General features: G+C 29.5%; 1 protein-coding gene across 3 annotated transcripts; it reads right to left on the bottom strand.

Annotated features, from left to right (window-relative positions):
• Window positions 1-1,721: 1,721 nt before the first annotated feature.
• On the bottom strand, window positions 1,722-23,887 carry LOC127734707 (ubiquitin carboxyl-terminal hydrolase 24-like). 3 transcript variants are annotated; one of them, XM_052244715.1, is made up of 20 exons: window positions 23,753-23,887; window positions 23,042-23,132; window positions 20,903-21,001; window positions 19,874-19,957; window positions 18,790-18,894; window positions 17,975-18,051; window positions 17,458-17,502; window positions 16,969-17,013; window positions 15,461-15,517; window positions 14,878-14,935; window positions 14,004-14,081; window positions 13,350-13,445; window positions 12,620-12,720; window positions 11,407-11,565; window positions 10,928-11,049; window positions 9,821-9,961; window positions 8,572-8,626; window positions 6,717-6,817; window positions 6,082-6,144; window positions 1,722-2,254 (listed from the first exon to the last, which is right to left on the bottom strand). In XM_052244715.1, the coding sequence occupies exons 1-18, from the start codon at window positions 23,834-23,836 to the stop codon at window positions 6,758-6,760; spliced, it is 1,557 nt and encodes a 518-aa protein (XP_052100675.1). In that variant the 5' UTR covers window positions 23,837-23,887; the 3' UTR covers window positions 1,722-2,254; window positions 6,082-6,144; window positions 6,717-6,757. The 3 variants fall into 3 exon arrangements, with proteins under 3 accessions (XP_052100675.1, XP_052100676.1, XP_052100677.1); XM_052244716.1 differs by lacking the exon at window positions 16,969-17,013; XM_052244717.1 differs by lacking the exon at window positions 17,458-17,502.
• Window positions 23,888-24,505: the final 618 nt, after the last annotated feature.

Below are 24,505 nucleotides of genomic sequence, written 5' to 3'. Positions count from 1 at the left end.
CTCATTTTCATGGTTCCTTGGTTAAAGTTAAGTTTTTGTGTTTTGGTCCTTTTTTCTAAAACAATATGCAATAAGTGAACTATATTTGTTGTAATGAAATATTTAAAGATGTACATGTCAGTCTCTCAGGTTTTATTTGACCATGACCTAATAATCACGGTTCATTGCTAAGTGTAAAGTTTTTGTGTTTAGGTCTGTTTTTTAAACTATAAGCAATATGTTAACAATGTTTGTTGTACAAAAGGATTGTAAGCTGTACATGTCTACCTGGCATAATTCATCTGACCTTCACCTCATTTTCAGGGGTTCATCGGTCAATGTTTATATTTGTGGGTTAAGTCTATTTTTAAGATACTATAAGCAATAAGTCAACTATATTTAGTGTATTGAATGATTTTAAGATGTACATGTATTTCTCATTTGGTTTATATGACCTTGACCTAATTTTCTTGGATAAATTTAAGTTTATGCGACATTTGTAGTAAAGCTTTATATTTAGGACTAAAAACATAATGTCAATGGTTAATACAGAATGCGAGACATTTCAGCCTGTTCACTCTTGTTCAATTTTACTTCAGTTATATGTTTGAGCTTAGTATTACGTCCAATTTCACTGAACTAGTCCACATTTTTGTTACGAGTCCCTCTGAAGCCCACATCCAGGTGCATGAGTTTCTCGCTGTGTTGATGACCTGTTAATAGCCTTAGGTCTTTTTTTGGCTCTTTGGTAGGGTTGTTGTATCTTTAATACAATCCGCATTTCCATTCTCAATGTTAAAGAATGATTGTGAGGTGTACATGTATTTCTGACTAGGTTTATCTGACTTCACCTCATTTTCTTGGATCATGTTCAGTTAAAGTGATACTTGCAGTACAACATTATATTTAGAAGTATCAAAATAAAATGAATGATCAATAAAGGAGGTAAGACATTTCAGCCTGTGCACTCGTCTGGTTATATTATTATCTTGAAATCTTTTATAGATATTGATAAATTTTAACAGCCAAAGAGTGTAGCACAGTAAGATCTACCAACAAGTCTAAGGAATAAAATTTTCAATTAATCCTTTTATATCTGTTGTTAAAATATCTTTAAGTAATTTATACTCTTTTTAACAGAAACTATGATAGAAAAACAGATAATTTGTATGCCAAAATGTTCAGCAAAGTAATACCTACACAGACCAAATGTGTCTTTTGAACCTTCAGAGGAGTTTTAACCTTTGAAAGACATATTTTTCTTCCAACACATAGAGAAACTTCCAACAGCAAAAATGTTAACGATAGATTGAAACTGTTTCTCTTCCTGTTATGAAGGTATATTAAAAAACTTGAGTGTAGTCCCTGTGTGATATTTTTTGTGTAGTGGTAAGATATTTGCTACACAGACATAACTGAAAATGTTGAAAATAATGTTAGGAAAAAAAATAATCCAATCATACGTTTTGAAGCTAACATCCCTTTTGAGCTCTAATCTATTAACCAAATTTACCAAAGTACATCTGTATGATTTTTCCTAACATAAACATGAAGTTATTACCATGCATGAAAATTATCAGTCAATGCATGCATTTTTGCCCCCACAGAAAAACACTGGCAAATGTATGGACTCCACGTAAACAGATCTAAATCCAACAATGTACCGTTTGAAGATTGTGGCCCTTATAACAGCACAATCAGATAAATGACATATGCTTATTGTAATGTAACACTACAAACTGTTAATATTTACACATGTTTTATTATGTCAGTCAATTTAATAGTAAAACTGTGTTCTTGCACAGCAAAATAAAAAAAAAAAAACAACATCTTATTTACACAATTACAGAAATGTTCAATATAATAATTTCTACATAAATTGTTTGGACATTACCAAATGTGACACTGCATATTTATGCATATTTACAATTATGTACATATATTCCATGAATTCAGAGATGTTTCAAATTTGAAGTGAATCTTATGAAGTTAGTGTTTGTCATATACATTGTATGGATGTTCCTAAATTTAAATACAAATGTGTCTAGTGAAATTAGTCACGCTTATTTCTTATTGTATGAAAATTTAAACCTGACTTTCAATTTTAGTAATGTCATTCAAAAAAATCTTCACATTTCTTTCATAGTTTCACAGATATGTCATGTCTGGTACAAGGAAAGCACAACAGAAGTGCAAAGTTGAAATTATAATTCATCAAACTGTCCAGTTTTATGTAGAAAACTCATTGTGTTGTACTGTGGGTAGTATCATACATCTGAAAAATAAAAGTACAACCTATATAAACTGAAAGTTATTAAGATTTCATTTTGGTTGAAAGGGTATGTCAAGATGAAATAAGAGTTTTCTCCACTCTTTTATTAAATTTTTCCCGTATGATGATATAGCTTCTTAACAATATATAATAAAGACATAAGGTCTTTTGATTTGAGGTCCTTAAACTATGACTTTGAAATGTTGGTCAAAGTAACAGGTAAACTTCACTTTCTAGATTATGACCTTTACCTAAATTTAACATATATATGCATGATAAAGTTATGGAACTGTTCTCATTAAGTTGCAAACCATATGACCTTGAAAGAACAACCAGAATTGACCTTGTGTAAACCAGAATTAGTTATTTTTTGTACTTATTTTTATAATGTAAAAATATATTGAACATATATTTATAGAATTAGAGTCAAGTTTACTATCAATTAATACAGGAAGTGACATTTTTAAAACTGGAAAGAACTAATTATCTCCCTTATTTCAAACCTAAATGTACAGAAGATTTTTAAAATCAGCATATAATAAGATATCATTTGGCACTGAAAATGACATTTCTAATCAAATTTGAAAATTTTCCATATCAAAATATATCGTTTCGGATAGAAAGACCTTAAATTATTTTCTGAACAATTGGTTTTATAATATTGTTTTTTTTTTTTTGTTATTGGTGTTGTTGTATACATTTTTCACGTGTTTATGTATTATATATATATATATATATATATATATATGCACACATATAAAAATTGCGGTTTTTATCCAATGCAATCATAGGTTTGAACATTGTTTTCAATTTAGACTTGTATATATATAAATATATATAGAGAGAGTGAAATAATTATTCTAAATTTGTTACAAATACGTTGGAATTCATATGTAATAACCTCAAAATTGCCAATGGAAAAAAAGAGGTTATATTGGTTATTGTGCCCTGATTCCAAATGACATGACATCATTGTGTTCGTATCAACAGCTGATAACACTTTTGTGATAAAAAAATTTAAGATTTTATCTGTCATGTTTCATTAAATTGTTATTACTGAGTTTTTTCTTCTCTTTTCGGCAGAAGTTAAATATGTGATAAATAGATTATAACATGTCTTTTCCATATTAGCCCTAGTATCATACCTCGACCCATATTGGCTCCCAGCTAAAGCTACAGGCTGATATGGGAGTCTCGGGATAATACGGGGGCCAAAATGGAAAAGTGCATGTTATAATCTATAAATATAGTGTGGTGATAATTATATATATAAAGTGTGAGGTCATAGTTATATAGAGTGTGGTGATAGATATATAGAGTATGGTGATAGATATATAGAGTATAGAGTATGGTGATAGATATATAGAGTGTGGTGATAGATATATAGACCGAGATGATAGATAAACAGAGTATGATGATAGATATATAGAGTGTGGTGATAGATATATAGAGTGTGATGATAGATATATAGAGTGTAATGATAGATATATAAAGTATTGTGATATATATATAGATTGTGGTGATAGATATATAGAGTATGGTGATAGATATATAAGTGTGGTGATAGATATATAGAGTGTGGTGATAGATATATAGAGTATGGTGATACATATATAGATTGTGGTGATAGATATATAGAGTATGGTGATAGATATATAGAGTGTGGTAATGGATATATAGAGTATGGTGATAGATATACAGAGTGTGGTGATAGATATATAGAGTATGGTGATAGAAATAAAGAGTATGGTGATAGATATATAGAGTGTGGTAATGGATATATAGAGTGTGGTGATAGATATATAGAGTGTGATGATAGATATATAGAGTGTGGTGATAGATATAGAGTGTGGTGATAGATATATAGAGTGTGGTGATATATATATAGAGTATGATGATAGATTTATATAGTGTTGTGATAGATGTATAGATTGTGGTGATAGATATCTAGAGTGTAATGATAGATATATAAAGTATTGTGATATATATGTAGATTGTGGTGATAGATATATATAGAGTATGGTGATAGATATATAGAGTGTGGTGATAGATATATAGAGTGAGGTGATAGATATATATAGTGTTGTGATAGATATATAGATTGTGGTGATAGATATAAAGAGTATGGTGATAGATATATAGAGTGTGGTAATGGATATATAGAGTATGGTGATAGATATATAGAATGTGGTGATAGATATATACAGTGTGGTGATAGATATATATAGTGAGGTGATAGATATATAGAGTATGGTGATAGATATATAGAGTGAGATGATAGATATATAGAGTGTGATGATAGATATATAGAGTGAGATGATAGATATATAGATTGTGGTGATAGATATAAAGAGTATGGTGATAGATATATAGAGTGTGGTAATGGATATATAGAGTATGGTGATAGATATATAGAGTGTGGTGATAGATATATACAGTGTGGTGATAGATATATATAGTGAGGTGAAAGATATATAGAGTATGGTGATAGATATATAGAGTGAGATGATAGATATATAGAGTGTGATGATAGATATATAGAGTGAGATGATAGATATATAGATTGTGGTGATAGATATAAAGAGTATGGTGATAGATATATAGAGTGTGGTAATGGATATATAGAGTATGGTGATAGATATATAGAGTGTGGTGATAGATATATACAGTGTGGTGATAGATATATATAGTGAGGTGATAGATATATAGAGTATGGTGATAGATATATAATAAGTGTGATGATATTGTGGTGATAGATATATAGAGTGTGATGATAGATATATAGAGTGAGATGATAGATATATAGATTGTGGTGATAGATATAAAGAGTATGGTGATAGATATATATAGTGAGGTGATAGATATATAGAGTATGGTGATAGATATATAATAAGTGTGATGATATTGTGGTGATAGATATATAGAGTGAGATGATAGATATATAGAGTGTGATGATAGATATATAGAGTGTGGTGATAGATATAGAGTGTGGTGATAGATATATATAGTGAGGTGATAGATATATAGAGTATGGTGATAGATATATAGAGTGAGATGATAGATATATAGAGTGTGATGATAGATATATAGAGTGAGATGATAGATATATAGATTGTGGTGATAGATATAAAGAGTATGGTGATAGATATATAGAGTGTGGTAATGGATATATAGAGTATGGTGATAGATATATAGAGTGTGGTGATAGATATATACAGTGTGGTGATAGATATATATAGTGAGGTGATAGATATATAGAGTATGGTGATAGATATATAATAAGTGTGATGATATTGTGGTGATAGATATATAGAGTGAGATGATAGATATATAGAGTGTGATGATAGATATATAGAGTGTGGTGATAGATATAGAGTGTGGTGATAGATATATAGAGTGTAATGATAGATATATAAAGTATTGTGATATATATATAGATTGTGGTGATAGATATATATAAAGTATGGTGATAGATATATAGAGTGTGGTGATAGATATATAGAGTATGATGATAGATATATAGAGTGTGGTGATAGATATATAGAGTATGGTGATAGATATATAGAGTGTGGTGATAGATATATAGAGTGAGGTGATAAATATATAGAGTGAGATGATAGATATATAGAGTGTGATGATAGATATATATAGTGAAGTGATGGATATATATAGTGTTGTGATAGATATATAGATTGTGGTGATAGATATAAAGAGTATGGTGATAGATATATAGAGTGTGGTGATAGATATATATATATATATATATATGCCTTTTTTCCGATCTATTAATGATCTGTTGACTGATATCAATGATTTTTTTCTCTACTTACCGTACATCATTTTGAACTTCACAAATTATTCTTTTGCTGATAGAAGTAAATGTAACCATTCATCTGGAATTACAAAGTTTCATAACTAATTGCATGAAAATAGTTGTGATGCAAATCAATAAAACTGGAGAATTTCTAGCACATCTAATCATAACAATACAGTGGAACTGAAATTGTCTGTAGTCTTACTGATGTCAAGTTGTTGGTACTGATGAGATGATGTAATGAAATATATATCAAATCTATCACTGCATCGAGTGAATACACTATTTTTCCACTCTAGGCAGATTAATATTGAAGTAGCAAATCCTACGTGTGCAGAGGCTTTTAATTATTTGAAATTTTACTGTCCACAGTTGAGAAATTTTGTATAACACAATATTTGGTGGTTGGATCAGTTTCATATTCAATGAATTTAGGAAAATATATAGACTCCGGGTGCAACATTTTCTTGCTGCATTGAAGACCCACTGGAGTCAACTGCAGATGTTGTCTGCTCTTTGGTCAGGTTGTTGTGTCTTTTATATATTCCCTATTTCCATTCTCAATTTTACACTTAATCATTATTTTCCAATGATATGCCCATATCTGGTAACAATATAAGAGTGGTATTAATGACAATTTTGATTTCTTACTTGCAAAAATCTGCTGCTCAATGTCATCTCGGCACTCTTTTCTAAAACAAGTAAGTCATCATACAAAAGCATTTTATCGCCATCCAAGGTATAGGTGACATCTGAAAGTGAAACCACATAGTTCATAAATATGATACGTAAAAAAAACATATATTCAGGTTAATTTTTAAAGGATAAAATGGTTGTATGTATAATGAAAATAAAATGGTATGTAACACTTGACTGTAATGTTAATTTGGCCACATGTCCCCAAAACAAAGGAAAAACAAAAAAGTTTGTGAAAAGGTTTGAAAATAATATTCTGTATTGTCTTAAACAATGAAGCCACAATTTGAAAAGAAAATTGATTGGTGTATTAAACATTACTTTGCAAATTGAACACTATTTCCGATGATTCACTCCCAAAGTTACATGGACAGTATAATATTAAACAGATAAAAGTGTTGAAAACTGAAACAATATGTACATAGAATGTCATCACTTATCATTTAATCATACAGCATCATTTTATATGTTTCATGAATTCTAAGCACAATGTCATTGCTGGGTAGCTGTTTTTGATGAAAAATGTAGATAGAATTTCATTTTGATAAAACTGTACTGATAAATACTGTAGTTTAAATGTGAAAAAGTCCAAGCTGTTGTAAAATAAAAAATGATCATATGTGTACATGATACGAAGAATGAAATTTACAATAGCTTTGAATCCAATGATATTTGAAAGTCTTCACTTTTTGCTTTGTTAAAATAGACACCAAAATGCTGCATGTTTTATGAAATTGACTAACACATTTGGTTTATGCTGCAATGCTTTAAATTTTAAGTCATGGGTAAGAAAGACAGGATTTATAATTAAAATTGGTGTAAAAACTTAGGATAGAAAATTTCTGTTTATAATAAGATCCCACTGTTTTCACCGGGATATAAGAACGCAATTATTTGTAACGCATTTTCCATACCTTACCTGCTGATAAAGTACACTGGTGGAATCAAACCACTGTTACATAAACACCTGGGATTATGAATAAAAATTAATTGATTTGTGGATGTTAATTAGCCGATTGCAGCATACACATAAGATATGAAGGAAATAAAAATGAAAATAAATATATAAATATAAAAAAACAATAACAAAATGTAACAGATCAGTAAATCCAACAGAACAAATTTCAAACATACAATGCCCACATGAGACGGAAGTTCCTGTATGGACCTGGAATAAGCATTTAAAAAAATGTACCTTGACATATGTAACTCACAAAGTGAGGTAGGTATAAAAAATTAAGTGCAAATGTTCTTTAATAGCAATTATGTCCTAACAACATCATTAAGTAAATAAATAAAGCACATTTTTGGATTTTTAAAACAATTCATCAATATCTTAGAGAAATAAAGGGTTCAGAGTAAACTCTATGCGATTTCTGTTATAATAAATTTTTCCAAAGGGTATAACTCTTTTTAAAGAAGTTGATCGGCCACAATTACTCAACCCTTATGAGATATTGCTGATATTAACCTATAGTATAATTTTTATAAAAATCTTGCAAGAATTGTACCCATGAAATCCCTAATGAGGTCATTTTTCCATAAATTTTTTTTTCTATTAGGCACAACTCTTTTCAAAAACAGACGCAAATATGAGAGCCAAGTATTTCTATGTCTATCACAAAAGCGTTTGCGGGGAACAATAACATTAAACTCTCCAAGAACAGTATGTTGTTAGTAGTGATTCTTTTATAGTATGAACAATAAATCGTTAAGAACAGACTCATACCAGATATTATTTAGAACTTTAAAATATTGAGCCCTGGATTTTGGATTAATTGTTTTTGTATTATTATTTAATAGTACTTACGATAACAGCACTTAATTCCCAATAATTGCTGGTGTGGACTGGGAATATTATTTGTCTGAAATGTTAAAAGTCAAAATGAATCAATGTACTGAGGTACTGAACATCGGATGACTGCAAGTTGTTGTGGATGGTCACAAGCACTTGTCTCAGAAAAAAAATGACATCTCTATACCCGACAGTGAGGTTAATGTACAGTTATATTTTTTTTTCTGAGACAAGTTTGTGCGTGGATGATAAATAAATGACAGGAAATTCAACCTCATCGTTATAACTATTATATTGTTTTGATACAAATGAGTATACTCTGGTTGGTTGTTATATATCATATTAATATTTGTATATTACATTTACATGTATATATAATTTTCTGCCATTTGTATATTATTCTATTCTACTATATTGATAATAGTGCAGTGTAAGTGCATGGTGAACACTCATCTGTAATAATTTGATTTTTCTACTAGATTGTATTTGAGTAGGCATTCATATTTTCCTGCCAAACTTTCAATCTCCCATGCAGAGTTATCGGTCCTTGAGAGAGCGTGAGTACAGATAATGCGGCATGGGAGATTACAAACGTTCTAGAGATATCCTCCCGCATGTGTTGACCCACATTTTCTGTACCTGTGCATAGATATTAAAGAATTTTTACTTATATATATATATATTTATAATAACAAAACATTTTCATATTATTAATTTATGTTTTAAATAAATTATTTTTAGGAATATCCATTGAAAAAATGAAATTATAACAAGTGATAAGGAATGTTATTTTGCACTCAATAATGTCTGCGTATTAATCATTTTTATAGATCAGTTACAATCCCAACACGAAAGTTACGTAATGGAAATCTAGGTGACAGCAATACAACGGAATGCCCTCACGGTCATCCAATGTAAAAAGGAAATTAGGTGTCTAATTATTTTTATATAAAAGTGCTGTATGTTGAATATTAGATGTACCATATATCTTAGTATGAGAACACACTAAAACAGAACAAATAATATTGAGAAAAACACTTCATGCTTATATGCATACGTCTATGAAATATAATTTTGGATACTCTCTTGTGTGGGCACTTCTTTGAGAAGCATGAAATTGTTATACATGTCAAAAAATTCCCTTAAAGAGCATTTTCATTTCATGCAAAAATAATAATACTGTTAAAAATGGTATATATTTTAAAGACCCATCAGGCTGAAAGAAGGCTATTTTACAGCATGTTTGTATTAAAGTAATGCTCACCTTGAAGGTTTAACTGGTATCATGGACTTTTGATAAGTAATCGGGTTGAACCTTTTGATTTGCAACACTAAGGTCGAAGGTTCCTCACATACCATTGATGTTCTTATATGTTGTGTTGCCTGCTTGCAATGTCTACAATTCCTAATATATAGAAACATAAATTGAACAAGAATGTGTCCCTAGTACACGTGTGCCCCATTCGATACTATCATTTCCTATGTTCAGTAGACCAGGAAAATTGTGTAAATACTTTAATTTGGCATTTAAATTAGAAATTATCATAGGGAACATGTGTACTAAGTTTCAAGTTGATTGGACTTCAACTTCATCAAAAACTACATTGACCAAAAACTGTAACCTGAAGCTGGACAGACATACGAACGAACAGACGAATGAACAGACGAATGAACAGACTAATGAAAGGACGGACGAACAAACAGACACACAGACCAGAAAACATAATGCCCATAAATGGTGCATAAAAACAGACAGAAATGCAACAGAAATGGAAATGTTATTATAAAATTGGCTACTATCCTTTACCAGAGACCTTCATGACTTGGTAAAGAGATTTAAAATAATTAATGGAAGTACTTTACACAACAGCATGAAATGCATTAAATATGAATTGCTGAAATAACAAAATAGATTCAGTTTCATGTATGTATGCAGTGTAAAATAAAGAAAAAAAAGAATGCAATTGCAATGATATTGATTGATTATATATATATAGTGTGAAGGTCGAAAGATGATGTGAAATAAAAAGTTATTTAAATGTCCGATGTGCCATTTTTTTAAAAAACAGTTGTTGGTCCAACAAAGACAGATGAAATGACTAAATTACAAATCTACAAAAGATTTTTTCTCTTTGTAAAATAACTGCATGAAGGCTTATAAAATAACCCCTTCAGAGGGTTGTTATTGTATAATATTCCATATATTATATATGTCTATAAGTTTATTCATTGAAGTGAATGTGTGACCTTGACCTTAGACTTTCCAAATATAATTATAGATTAACCCTCTGGTCATAAGGAACCATAATGAAAAAGAAAAAAGAACAGTATTCTGGTATTTTTAACATGATGAATAAGTTAAATATCTTACACAGATTCACTGCCTTCCATTATTTCTTCATGGAAGAAGCGATCAACAGAATCCTGTAGTGTTTCATTTCGGCAGGCATCCACAAAAAGTATCGGTAGTGGTTCCTTGGATCCAGTACGTTCCTGCAACAAACAATCAATTCTTCTTAAACAAATTTCATGCTTTGTATGGAATTTTAACATATATATTAAAGTCTGACAGAAATTTCAGTTTATTTTTATTTTTTCACCGCACGCCATATCCAGAACATATCCTTCATTCAACATTTTTTGGTCTGTAACTTAACTTTAAAACCACAGTAAATATGCATTACTAAACTAAGTCTTGTGAGGTTATTGTCTTTGATTTAAGCTTTGGTATAATTTCACAAACACAGCAAAAATATCAAAGAAGTATATAATATCTATTTTTGCAATAATGGTTATTATTAACAAAGTATGCGAATGTAAATTTGAAATGATAAGATAAGAAGTTCATACCACTTCACACTGTCTACATTTCAGTGTATTCTTAATTTGAAGCAGTTGAAATAAACCCTTTCTCATTAGCTTCTGAAGAACAGTTTCCAAGAAGTTGCAGGGATCCTGCTGCATACCTTTGTCTGTGTCTCCAAAGGCATCATCAAAATGAAGTGAATCCTGTAATTTTTAAATCATAATTGAAGTTGCAATGCATTATTTGATCAATCAAAGAAAGTTAGAAAGCAGTTTCAATTCTGAGATATAAATTATTCATTCAGATAAGGTAAAGGGAGAAATTGGCTTTAAAAAATGAACCTGTCCATGGGACAAAGAAGCACCATACATTAAAATGATTTCTAAATTGGGTAGTTTACAATGTCGAATGATCTCATATATGTAATTGTATGGAGATAATATTAATAGAACGATCCTCAAATTCAAAAATATGATATTTAAACAGTATGAAGTTATCCAATAAATTTGGTTACTGTCCTAATATTCTGAAGTAACAGAAATCTTCAAAGAACCTAAGTTAAATATGGTCTTCTTATAGATTTATCCCTGAAGTGACCTATGATTATACCCCTGGGGAGACCATTATGATAAACATTCTTCTTCAATGTGTGCCTATAGGTGTACATACTTATCATCCAGAAAGCATAAAAGAAACAGTAAGTATTAAATACAAAGAAGATTGCTGATCAAAATTTCACTTTTTCATACATTGTACGAAGTGTTATCACAATTTTGGATGTAAATGCAAGTAACAAAGAAAGACAACCCAAAAAACTTAAAATAAGAACAGGTACTTCAAGTTATCAGTTTTTTACCCTTTATGTTTAATGATGCTCATTATTTGAATTTTTGTCAGATATTAAGGATCCTCTAGTTTTATCTATGTAGTGCCATTGATTTTTTTTGGCCCACTAATCCCATTTTTTCTTTCCATATGATTACATGCAGTTCAAAATGTCATCTTTTTGGGGAAAATCATATAAAATCCTTGTTAATTTTTCCTTTGAAACAAAAAAGGTGTGAATGTTAAATGTATAAAAAATCTTTTAAAAAGCGTGTTATTTTAGCCAAAAAGGAATAAAATTGACCATCATGTTGCTATATATTATCCTCAGTTTAACTTGTAATTTTGAGATGATTTTTTGTTAATTCAGGAATCATATGTTACTCTTATTAAGTAAAACAGGATCAGATCACTAAAATACATAGTATTTACCAGGATATGCTCAACAGAGTGATTTACTTTTGTTGGGACAGGTTGCTGCAACTCAACAATCAATTTCATTACTTTGGTAATGGTGCTATCTTCATCCAAACCTTAAATCAAGCATGATATATTACATTATGCGATAAGAAATGCATGTTCATTTGGAGAAATGATATTTGGTCAATGACAATGTAGAAAAAAAAAACACTGTGAATTGATTTCTATTTTCTCATATCTATGCAGACAGTTAATTCAGAGGACATTTACAAAAATCTATGCATCCTCTCTTTGTTATCATTTTCAATTTGCCAAGTATGTTATCTCAAATTAAGGATGAAATGTATCTATCCAAATTTTCCAAGATACATTTCTGGGCAATTAACAACAATGCAGGGAATGACATATCTGATGATGAATATGAATTTTGTGAACCTTTCTCATAAATCATGTGTTGGTTGTAAATGTATATTGACTATAAGTTGTCACTAATCTATGAATTTTATTTACAATAACTGAAATGTCCTGAATTTAGGCTGTAAAATTCATGACGTAATTATATTCTGTATAGTCTGCAGATTAATACATGCATGCCAATGAAAGAGACCTAAAGCAGATTAGTGTGCAATTGCAACAATTACCTGACTATCTCTGAACCAATAAATAAATATATGAATGAATATAACATGATTTCAATATTTTAAAAAAGTATCCATTGTAGTTGGGTTGGAGATTATCTTACTATTTCTGTCTAATTCTGGAAACTTGATTTGTTTCAAGGACTGCAGTGCCGAATTCAACCAACAGTTGTTGTTCAGATTGTACAGACCATGAGTGCCTGTAAATGAAACATTATTATAGCAAACATGCAATATTAGAATTTATAATGCACATGATATCTAATGACTTCAATTTTTGTTTTTTTAAATATACTTTTGAATAAACAACACATGGTACAGCATTTGAAATGGACATACAAATTAAATATCTTCATTGTTTTCTGCATTATGAAAAACAGAACTACGTAAAAATATCATTAAAACTAAAATGTTGAATTTTTTTCAAACACTAACTTTGACAATTTCTAGATTTCTTCTGAACTATTTCATGCTTATCTAAATTTTCTCATTCAATAAACATGTTGAATTAAGTAAAATTTTGACCAAATTGTTCCTAGTACACTATAATTGTGTTAAATTTCAAACTAATTATAATGTCTTAACAGAAAGTGGCTGCACTGGAGATGCTCCATATCTTATTGCATTCATTCCGTGTGGTTATTGTGATAAAGTGATAACTTAGCTTGTATGAAGATAAAGCAGCTTGAAACTTTGATGTTTCACATTTGAATTATATATGGTAATAAAAAATTTAAAATGTACATGAAGACACTCACCGTGTACCTCATTGTCATAACTGAACCGTGTGTTCGGTGTGATTTTCCACCTTACTTCTGTTTGTGTCTGTGGTTGACCTAAATTGTATTTACAGATAAATTACAAACAAAAAAGAAACACAGAAACAAATAAAAACTCTGTTGTGACTCTGGCTGTACATGTCTTGATTGTATATTCGTAAACTATGTTATTATGTTTCAGAAAAGAGGGACGAAAGATACCAGAGGAACAGTCAAACTCATAGATCGAAAACAAACTGACAACAACATGGCCAAAAATAAAAAGACAAACAGACAAATAATAGTACAGATGACACAACATAGAAAACTAAAGACTAAGCAATACGAACCCCACCAAAAACTGGGGGTGATCTCAGGTGCTCCGGAAGGGTAAGCATATCTTGCTCCACATGTGGCACCCGTCATGTTGCTTATGTTTCAGGATACTGACCTGGTGATATGTAAAAAATTGACTCCTCTCCTCCTTAATTTCCATGTGCATCATGTGCATCTTGTCATAACCAAGTTACGGAATAATTAATATGTACCAAAGTTAACTTAAACAGATATGAAGACCATTTATATCCAGATTTTACCAATATACCGTTTACGTATAGTACCCGTAAGGTTATTTACTATCACATGTAAAATGCAAATGCAAATAGGAGCAAGTATGGAATCAGCACTAATGAAAGAATCAAATTGGTGAACATGAAAGATCAAAATGTTTTAAATTGGCGCAATTGTCAGCCAGAAAACTGAAAATGGCCACAACTACATAAGTAAAAATTTTCTGCTAATGTGGAAAGTGTTAATACAATTTTATAAATGATCGCTTTATTAAAAGTGTAAAATTTAGCTATTAATGATTTACTTGATACAGGTACTGCTGTGTACATGGTTGGTCCTTGGTCCACCTCACACTGTAACACCTAAAATGTATATATTGTTAAAACATTTATAGGTATCTACCATAGTGTGTTATCCTTCTGAAGTGGTCATTTATTTTGCCCAAAGATAATTAATAAGTGTACAAGCCAACAAATCTTCTTTATATAATCAAATAATAACAGTTAAATGAATGATCAATCCAGAATGTTGTGTTCCCATATGAAACACATTTAAATACATGTTTCAATTTAATGTGTTTAAACTTTATAATTACATGACTGTTAGAAATCTGATATCATATACTGTTTTGAAATATATGTATGGTCTTAATACTGAAAAGAGCATTTATATAATGCGCATACAGGTATATTTCCAGAAGAACAGATGAAATTTATATTGTCAAAATACTCATATGGTCTGAATCAATTACACTTATTTACACATCATCACACACTATATACTCATCACACATCCAGCCGTGGACTGTATATATGTCAACATATTGTGTATATCCTCTGCCATGCTTAATTTGTTTGTGGTCAGGTTTGTAGTAAAAGTATATTTACCTCTATATTACCATCTATCAAAAAGTCACATAAACTTTCATTGGCATGGTCCTGTTGCTGAAAGTGTTACAGTAAAGAGTTAATACATAATTGTAAAAGTATAAAATTTTATGGACAGACAACATAGGATAACAATAGTTTACACTGGTCTTGGGCCATGTCAACCAAAAAAGTAAACATTTCTTCAATAACACAAATTTTAACACAGATCTAAATAATGACAGCTGACCTGTATCACTTAAGATCATGGGAATGAAATTTGAAAACAGTGGACTTGTTGGGAAAACAGTTCTTTTCTCAAGTAAATACACTTCAAATTAAATGTTTGGTATATAATAAAGTCCTGCATGGAAATCAATTGTGACAAGAAACAAAAATCTTGAAAGTAACATGGTCCTAAATGGTAGGAAAGTACACACCATAAAGTAAGCAGTCACTAAATCAACCCAACAAGAATACAGTATATAAAAGTAATACTATCCAATACAAAGATGTAATAAATAAGTTTGGCACTTTCAATTATGTAGATCGGCGTTTTACGTTTCCTCAAATTGGCATGACTTTTCCGGGAAAAAAAGATGACATTTCCGCCAAAAAAGTCTACGTTTCCGGAAATAAATACCTCACTTTTCCAAGAAAATAGTAACGATTCCGGAATAAATAAATTATTACTTTTTCGAGGAAATAAGTAAGGAGTACCTTATCTGGACCCCTGCTGTTGTTTCAATCTTATCTACACAAACTTCGTTTGTGTCGAAGAATCAATCAGCGGGTGGCCAGTTAAAGGAGTACCTTGAACTTTGTCCTAAATGAAACCTGCAACAACTGATTGTAGCAGCATGAAATTTTTGTAACAGCAGTATGCATTGCATATTCAAAGTCAATATGATCTACCTCGGACTGGAGAGTTAATCTTCGGGAAGTGCACACATCAATAAGCAGATCCCACATTTTGATAAAAGTGGAAGTAGCGCAAACACAAGAGGAATGTAGTTACCATTTTACACCCATGTATTGAATAATTAACTGTGCCATCTATGAAAATATTAGTTATTTCATTGCATATACGATCATAGACATTTCAAGTTGGTGAAACATAAAAATATAACAATTCCAACATCATCATCTTTCACTAAGGTGAAACTTTCATTTTTTTCATATCTAGTATATTGTAGATATAAGATCAGAACCTTTTTTGCATAAAAATATGAAATAAATAATTTATCTAACATATATTCAAGTATTAATAATTTACTACCAGGTAAATTTCCGGAAAAGTAATAAATACAATTTCTGGATACGTATACTTTAAGTTTCCAGAAACGTAGTATTGGAACTTTGAAAAATTAGCGGAAATGCAATACGCCCATGTAGATGTATACATATTAAATGATCAGCAGAACCTTTTTTGTAAATCAGTATAATTCTGGTATTCCACCATTTACCATATAAAAGGACCATATGTAAAATATTTGTTTGATTTAGATTTAATACATCAAATTTGTTACCTGTACATTGTCATTTGTTGAAGGACTGTTGTCATTGGATGGTTGCTGGAAGTAAAGTAATATAGCCATTTAATAGATAAGTCACATATCAGTAATATATTTTAAATAATTGGAAAATGCATTTCAACATATAACGTATAAAAGGACCATACATGTTAAATATCAGTTAATGAATGACTATAATATTTTTTCTGTCTACTCAAAATAACATAAAAAATTTGGTGCACACTGAATAACCGGTGTAATGGGTTATTTGAAAGTGTGAACCACATTTTTGATGTTATTTCAAATAGACAGAAAAAATATTACAGTCATGCATTCCTTATTATTTAATTCTAAGCCGCAGTAAATCAAGAAAAAACAGTGTTGACGTCACGGTCACATGACAAAATTATGTCTATGAGCTGATAAACAAAACACTGTCAGCCAATCAGAAGACATCCAAAATTAAATTATTTTGATTTAGATTTAATACATCAAATTTGTTACCTGTACATTGTCATTTGTTGAAGGACTGTTGTCATTGGATGGTTGCTGGAAGTAAAGTAATACAGCCATTTAATAGATAAGTCACATATCAGTTATATCTTTTAAATAATTAGAAAATGCATTTCTTTTCCTCATTTTATCAAACACTATTTATTTCAAAATTTGTTGTTAAATTATTGCTGTTGATATATTTAGATAACACTGTTATATATTTATTTTCTTAGATTGTTTCCCTTCCAGAATTTTCCACTTAATAGCATAAAAGCATAATAGCCACCTAGTAACTTTTTAAGACTGTATGGGTGTCTTTTAAAAAATACAATAATTCAAAAAACAATAAGGTTTCATACATGTCTTCCCAAAATATGATCCCTTACAAGAAGGAGTTTAAAAAATAAATAATATGATTTCAAGTTATAATACAACATCTATATATAAATCAAAACTCACACCTTATTCCAATAACATTGAAGTATGTATTGAAAATGTGTTATTAGAATAAATGTTGAAAATTTACCAAAGCATTCTTCCATGACACATAATGTAGCAGAACCTTATTCATCTCCTCTCCACATAAACTGCATTGTCCAGTAGCTGTTTGAACATAATTATAGATTATAAAATTATAGTTCATGGATTTTTTGAAATATGTCTTATTGCAATAAAAACTTAGCTTATAATTGTATCCTTCAATGATATACACTGATATATTAGGTAAAGAAATATAATTTTTATTATTCACAATGCAACAACTATTGCCAAGAGAAATGTCAAACACAGTGGTTTGTATTGAGGATGCAATTACGCTATTACTTTCAAAAACAGTCAAATAAATGTATTATTTTACTGAACTATATTGGTGAACTCAAATATCATGAACAGCCCACAGTGAACACTGTCATATTGTGATTATCATGGAAACTAATATACATGTCAATTTTTCCATAACATGCACAGACATATAAGTGATTATGTTATCAACATGACAAAAAAATTATGGTTTAAAGTACACACAAAAACCTTTTGAACCGTTTTATTTCAAATTAAAAAGTCCAATTCCCTGTAAGTAAAACACCTTGTAAGATCAAAGCAGATACCAGGAATCTAATCTAAAAATTGTAGAAGTCACTCAACATTTTTTTTTTAAATTTAACGACTGAAATGTAAGTACATAAACATTACATCTATGGCTTTTTTCTTGTTCACTGTATAAACATTTTCAGCTTACAAAGTTCGTATTCATTTTTAAAATTTTCAGTGCTTTCTATGTAATTGAAACAGTAAAACTACTAAATAACTATGCAGAAAAACTTATGGATTAAAACAAGTTACCTTTATTTGTAGATGGACTTTTAAATGGAACATCTTCAGGCCAAAATTCTGGCTTCATTAAATCATTCCCCCAATATCCTCTACTGATTTTCTTCTTCTTGGTCACTTAAAAAAAAAAATGGGTTATACACAATAACAATAGTACTTTAAAAGTAATTATTACATGACATTGTGGCAAAGGTCTTGTTATTAATTGTAATGAGTAATCAGAAATTTATGATTAACAGTAAATTTAATGTTTTCAATTACATGTTTAAAATAACCACCAATCATGTTTGTTTCATGATAGTTTCATTGACCTCCTCATGATTACATTTTGATTACATCTCTGCATAAAATTACAATCTGAATTCTCTCATTATTGTTATTAAAGAGTATATATATAGGTGAACAATCTTTTCAAAATAATGTTGGAATTTATTGATTTATTTTTTGCAATTGTAGAAATCAAAGATAAAGTAACTATGAAAGCTGTATCAATCACGTGGAGCTAGTCTTCTTTTTATGAATGAGAAATATGACAAATGTTACAGTTCAAAAAATGCTAAGGACCATATTTGGCCCCTTTTATAAAGTTCAATGTTACAAGATAAAAAATATTTTAAGATGACTTATAGACATGTGAAAAAGTTAAATAGAACTATTTTTGTAAAAGTTTAATTCATAAGCGTTGATTTTTACATCCAAAATAGTTCAAAATAAAGAAAATTTGGCAAAATGTGGTAAAATCCACTGGATTTCAGACAAATTTATGACCAGGATGCATAGTCACACAATATATGGACAAAATATCTTACTTGTTTTTGTCAGATAGGAAAACACTATACTTCAGGAACTACATGTAATATCTTAAGTTATAACTTCACTTTTAAAAGAGGGATGGACTCATTTAGAAAAAAACATGCAATCTTTTAAAATCAACCCATTATAAGCTTCATTATTAATAGAACTTTATTTTATATACTGTACATCAATCAATGAAATGCTTTGTACTTTCTAAAAATTGTTTTGGATCATATCAGATTAAAACCATAAAGTGAATGCATTTATAATAAATTTCATATGCCCATACTAATATACTTACTGTATTTTTGAGTGATATCCGATAAAAGATGTCTTTTGACAGTGGTGTTTGTCTGAACAACATCTTTGGTGATAGCTGGTAAGACTTATCGAAATATAAAAGAAGACATCATTAAGAAAACAGAATACTTAACATTTTAATCAATTGCAAAAGACTTATAAGCCTTAGGGATCTGTAAGTATTTAATATACAATTATAATATGAAATAAACCATATACTGACATCTATGTCTCTCGAAATTATGGCAAGTTTTAAATTTTTTGTCTATGAACTGTTACACTAGAGGATATTCCATGGTATTCAGGTGCAGAATATCTGCACACAGCCCTTGGGTTTTTAAGCACCAATCACTTTGTGTAAATCATATGAATACCAGGGCATTATCGACTGCAAAATAACATTTCATGCCTAGTTAAAAATAATTTCATCAATAAATATTTTTAAAAATATTTTTTAAGAACATAGATTATTGATATGAAAATGTTTTGTCATGAGAAATATATTAATCAGTAACAAATCATGAATATCGAAAATTCATGTTAAGGCATGCAGACGAATCGTTCTGCTAAATATATATATAAATCTGATTCAAATATTTTTATGATGTTTAGCAACAAACCAGATTCTACTGATAACAAAAAATTATATCACTACAATATAATAATTATTACCGTGAGGTTGAATTCACTGTCATTTATTCATCATCCACACATGAACTCATGTCAGAAAAATAAAAACATATCTATGTACCTGAACCGAATTTTCAGGTATAGAGGTATGATTTTTTTCTCTCAGACAAGTGCCTGTAACCATCCACCAGAACTTGTGGTCATCTCATGTTCAGTACTTCAGTACTTTGTTTATTACTATATCAACAAGTGTAATGACAAAATAAAACCCAACTGTGTAATTGATTCTTTCAAGTTTGTTAACAATGCACATTAGGAAATGACATTTGCCCTTATTTTCTATTTCTTTTTTAAAAAGTTCTTATCTATCAAAATAAATCTAATACTAGATGGTGTATACCTTCTCTTATTGTTGGCACATATGGTGCCTTTCTGTACGCTGTTTCTGTGAATTTGTCAATAAAGTCCGGGGTTATGACATCCATCAACCTCAGAGATCCTGGAATATTTTCAATATATTTCCTGTTAAATTCATTGTTTAAAACTTTTGTTTCCATTAATACCATTCAATTTAAATTTTTCAAAAAGAAAATGCTCATATTAAATGTTGTTTTGAGAGCAACCATTATGGTTACACTGTAGCTATTTAAAACATATATTACAATTACAGACTGCCAAAAGAAATGTTTCAAAACACAATTTTTCTTTATATCAATTGAACACATTTAAATAATAGGCCAGATCAAAATATCATTTTATTTCAGGTTTTGCTATCTGACGTATCTGTACACATTTTTTTGTTGTTGTTATAAATTGTTTCTGATACATTTTGTACTTAATGGACACTTTTCTGTGCTAACTGTCATCAGCACTGACAGACACACACCCATTTTGTCATGGGAAGTTCCTATTGTAGCTTGTTCAATGTAAGATCTATATTTTATGAACACCTTGTAACTTAGTGTAGTTATGACAAATTTTTGAATATGTATGCAAACCTTTCAATTTACACTTTTATTTCACCCAAATAAGACCCTTATTGCCCCGGCATCTTTGAAAAAAAAATTGCCCCTTCTCCTTTGAAAAAACATTACCACAAAAGCCCTTTACACAAGTGTAAGAAAACCTATTGACCCACCAAAAAGGATCAAGTAAAAAATATAAAATAACACAAACAACAAAAATAAAATACTATGTAACAAGTGTAACATCTACATTCATAACACAAATGACTTAAAAGGAATAGCTATAAGAACATTTTTACAACTAAAGTAATGATTAAAATAAATTGAACAGAGACAATCATCATTAAATTATAAAAGCCATATAAATATTAATTTTACCATTTCTGTTGAAAAGGAAACAACTCAAAGATATTTCCATGAACCAGTGATATAAACAGCAAAAATAGTTCTATAAAATTAATTATGATTTAACCACTAAAAAATAGTTCTCTAAAATTATAAACATTTATTTCCCATGCCTGAGGGAGATATGATTTGTTCAACCAAGAATATTCATGTTTCACGAGGGCTCTGCCCAAGGGAAATATGATTTTTCAAGGGTGAACAAATCTTCATCTCTTCCGAGGCAAAGGGAAATGAATGTTTTATTCCACTGTTTATGCTTTGTTTACTATCAATACATTAATTATTATTTTGCCTAATTTTTTTTTCTTATCCTATTTTTATAAGTTAAACTTAACATGACATACAAATTGATAAACAGTACGGATCAAAAGTTCATTATTAGTCTTCGTGTCTTATCGTCTGAAATAAACTTGAACATGACATTGATTTTTGCTATCACTATTTTAAGAAGAATAAGAAGTTCAAAACGTTATGTACATTAACCGTGCTTAACGTCGTACTATGTAATCCCAACATTTCAGAGGTGAATATGATCCTGAGAAGGGAATATGAAGATTTGTTCAATGACACGTGGGATAGTCTCAACCAATCAAATATTGATTAAACTATCAATATGTATAAACAGTGGAATAATATATAATGTTATATCTATTTTCAAATTACAATAAAAAATTTAAATACCACTTACATTCAGCATATTAAAGAACACCAATTCTTTTTAAATTAAAGAAAAGTTGTATTTTTGACCCTTTGGACCTAAATGAGGACCAATTTTAAGACAGGACTAAAATTGATTTTTTTTTTTACATGAGACCAAATGACAAAGAAATATTCATAATTGGTTTCTGTTCAAAGGGAAATAACTCAAATTCATATATATGTAATAAAAATAAATTTGCTACCGAAAGGTGTAAAACTGAAAAACAAGAACACCTAAAATTGTGAAAATTGAACTTGACCTTCATTCACTCACACGAAACAACAGATGTAAATTTGAAAAGATTTCTGAAATGCTTTTTCATGTTAATGAATGAAAACTGATTGGCAGCCACTGGCCAGCCTTCCCTCCTGCCGTACATCCAAAAACAAAAAAACTGATTTTTCTATTGAAAATCCAGTAAAAAAGGAATATAACTTCATCTTTCCATATTTATAAATAGCTCATTTACCTTTACATATCACCTGCTGCCTACTATTCCTACTCTTTGGAAGATAAACCACCAACAAATTTGGATCTTCATCTTCCACCCAAGTCTGCACCTTTAAAAATATTTCAAAACATTTTTTAAAAGGGCATTAAATTCAGAAGTAAAATTAAAATATATTTCTAGTTTGTTTAAAACAGTAACATGATTAATAAAACCACAATTTCAAAACCATTAATCTATGAATGTGTACACGTGTAGCTGATACTTGCAATCTTCCATTACTTAAATTATTACTGTATATTTCATTGAACATGGACTATTTGAATCGAAATAAAAGTATAAAATATAAAGAACCATAGTTTTTAACATCAATGTGTATAATAACAAGTTTGGGAATTATATACAATAATGTTTCAATAAATTAAAAAGAATGAAATGTAATGAAAGCAATCGCTGGTTTACAGTTACAAAATACTGCTGTCATTAGGTAACTAGACTAACTTTTGATGCTTATCTACCTTATAAGTTACTATAAATATCAAAAGTGTGTCATAAGGAAGGGATCCTTTAAAATAATTATGAACTATACTCTGTATTGACCTATAGCTGCTAATTTTTGTGTCATTTTGGTCTCTAGTGGAGAGTTGTCTTATCGGCAATCAAACCATATTTTCTTTTTTATACGTATACATTTGGTATTTAAATTTCATTACTCAACATAAACATACGTACCAAACTATCTATTTTTGACCATTTATTCTTGGACATTCCGATACTGAAAAATAATATATATATATATATATTTTTTTCAAACATAATCCACAACTGCAAAATGATTATAATTTATGGTTTCTTGTATATTTAATAATGTCAAAGTACCATTATTGGAGTTTTAGCAATCCTCCATTGTAACTTCAGTGAAATATATATATATATTGATGTGAAAGATAAAGTGTGGGTATAGATATATAATTGAGTGTGGTTATACATATACACAGTGTGTTGATATTGTAATGAATGTGATGATAGATATATAGAGTGTAGTGATAGATATATAGAGTGTAATGATAGATATATATAGAGTGTGGTGATAGATATATAGATTGTGGTGATAGATATATAGAGTATGGTGATAGATATATAGAGTGTGATGATAGATATATAGTGTGAGGTGATAAATATATAGAGTGTGGTGATACATATATAGAGTATGGTGATAGATATATAGAGTGGTGATAGATATATAAAGTGTGGAGATAGACATAGAGTGTAGTGATAGATATATAGTGTGGTAATAGATATACAGAGTGTGGTGATATATATATGGAGTGAGGTGATAGATATATAAAGTATGGTGATAGATATATAATGAGTGTGGTGATATATGTATATAGATTGTGGTGATAGATATATAGTGTGTGGTGATAGATATAAAGAGTGTGGTGATAGATATAAAGAGTGTGGTGATAGATATATAGAGTATAG

Source organism: Mytilus californianus, unplaced genomic scaffold (assembly GCF_021869535.1).
Source record: "Mytilus californianus isolate M0D057914Y unplaced genomic scaffold, xbMytCali1.0.p SCAF_3, whole genome shotgun sequence".
Lineage (NCBI taxonomy): Eukaryota > Metazoa > Mollusca > Bivalvia > Mytilida > Mytilidae > Mytilus > Mytilus californianus.
This window is presented reverse-complemented; position numbering and strand designations above follow the sequence as displayed.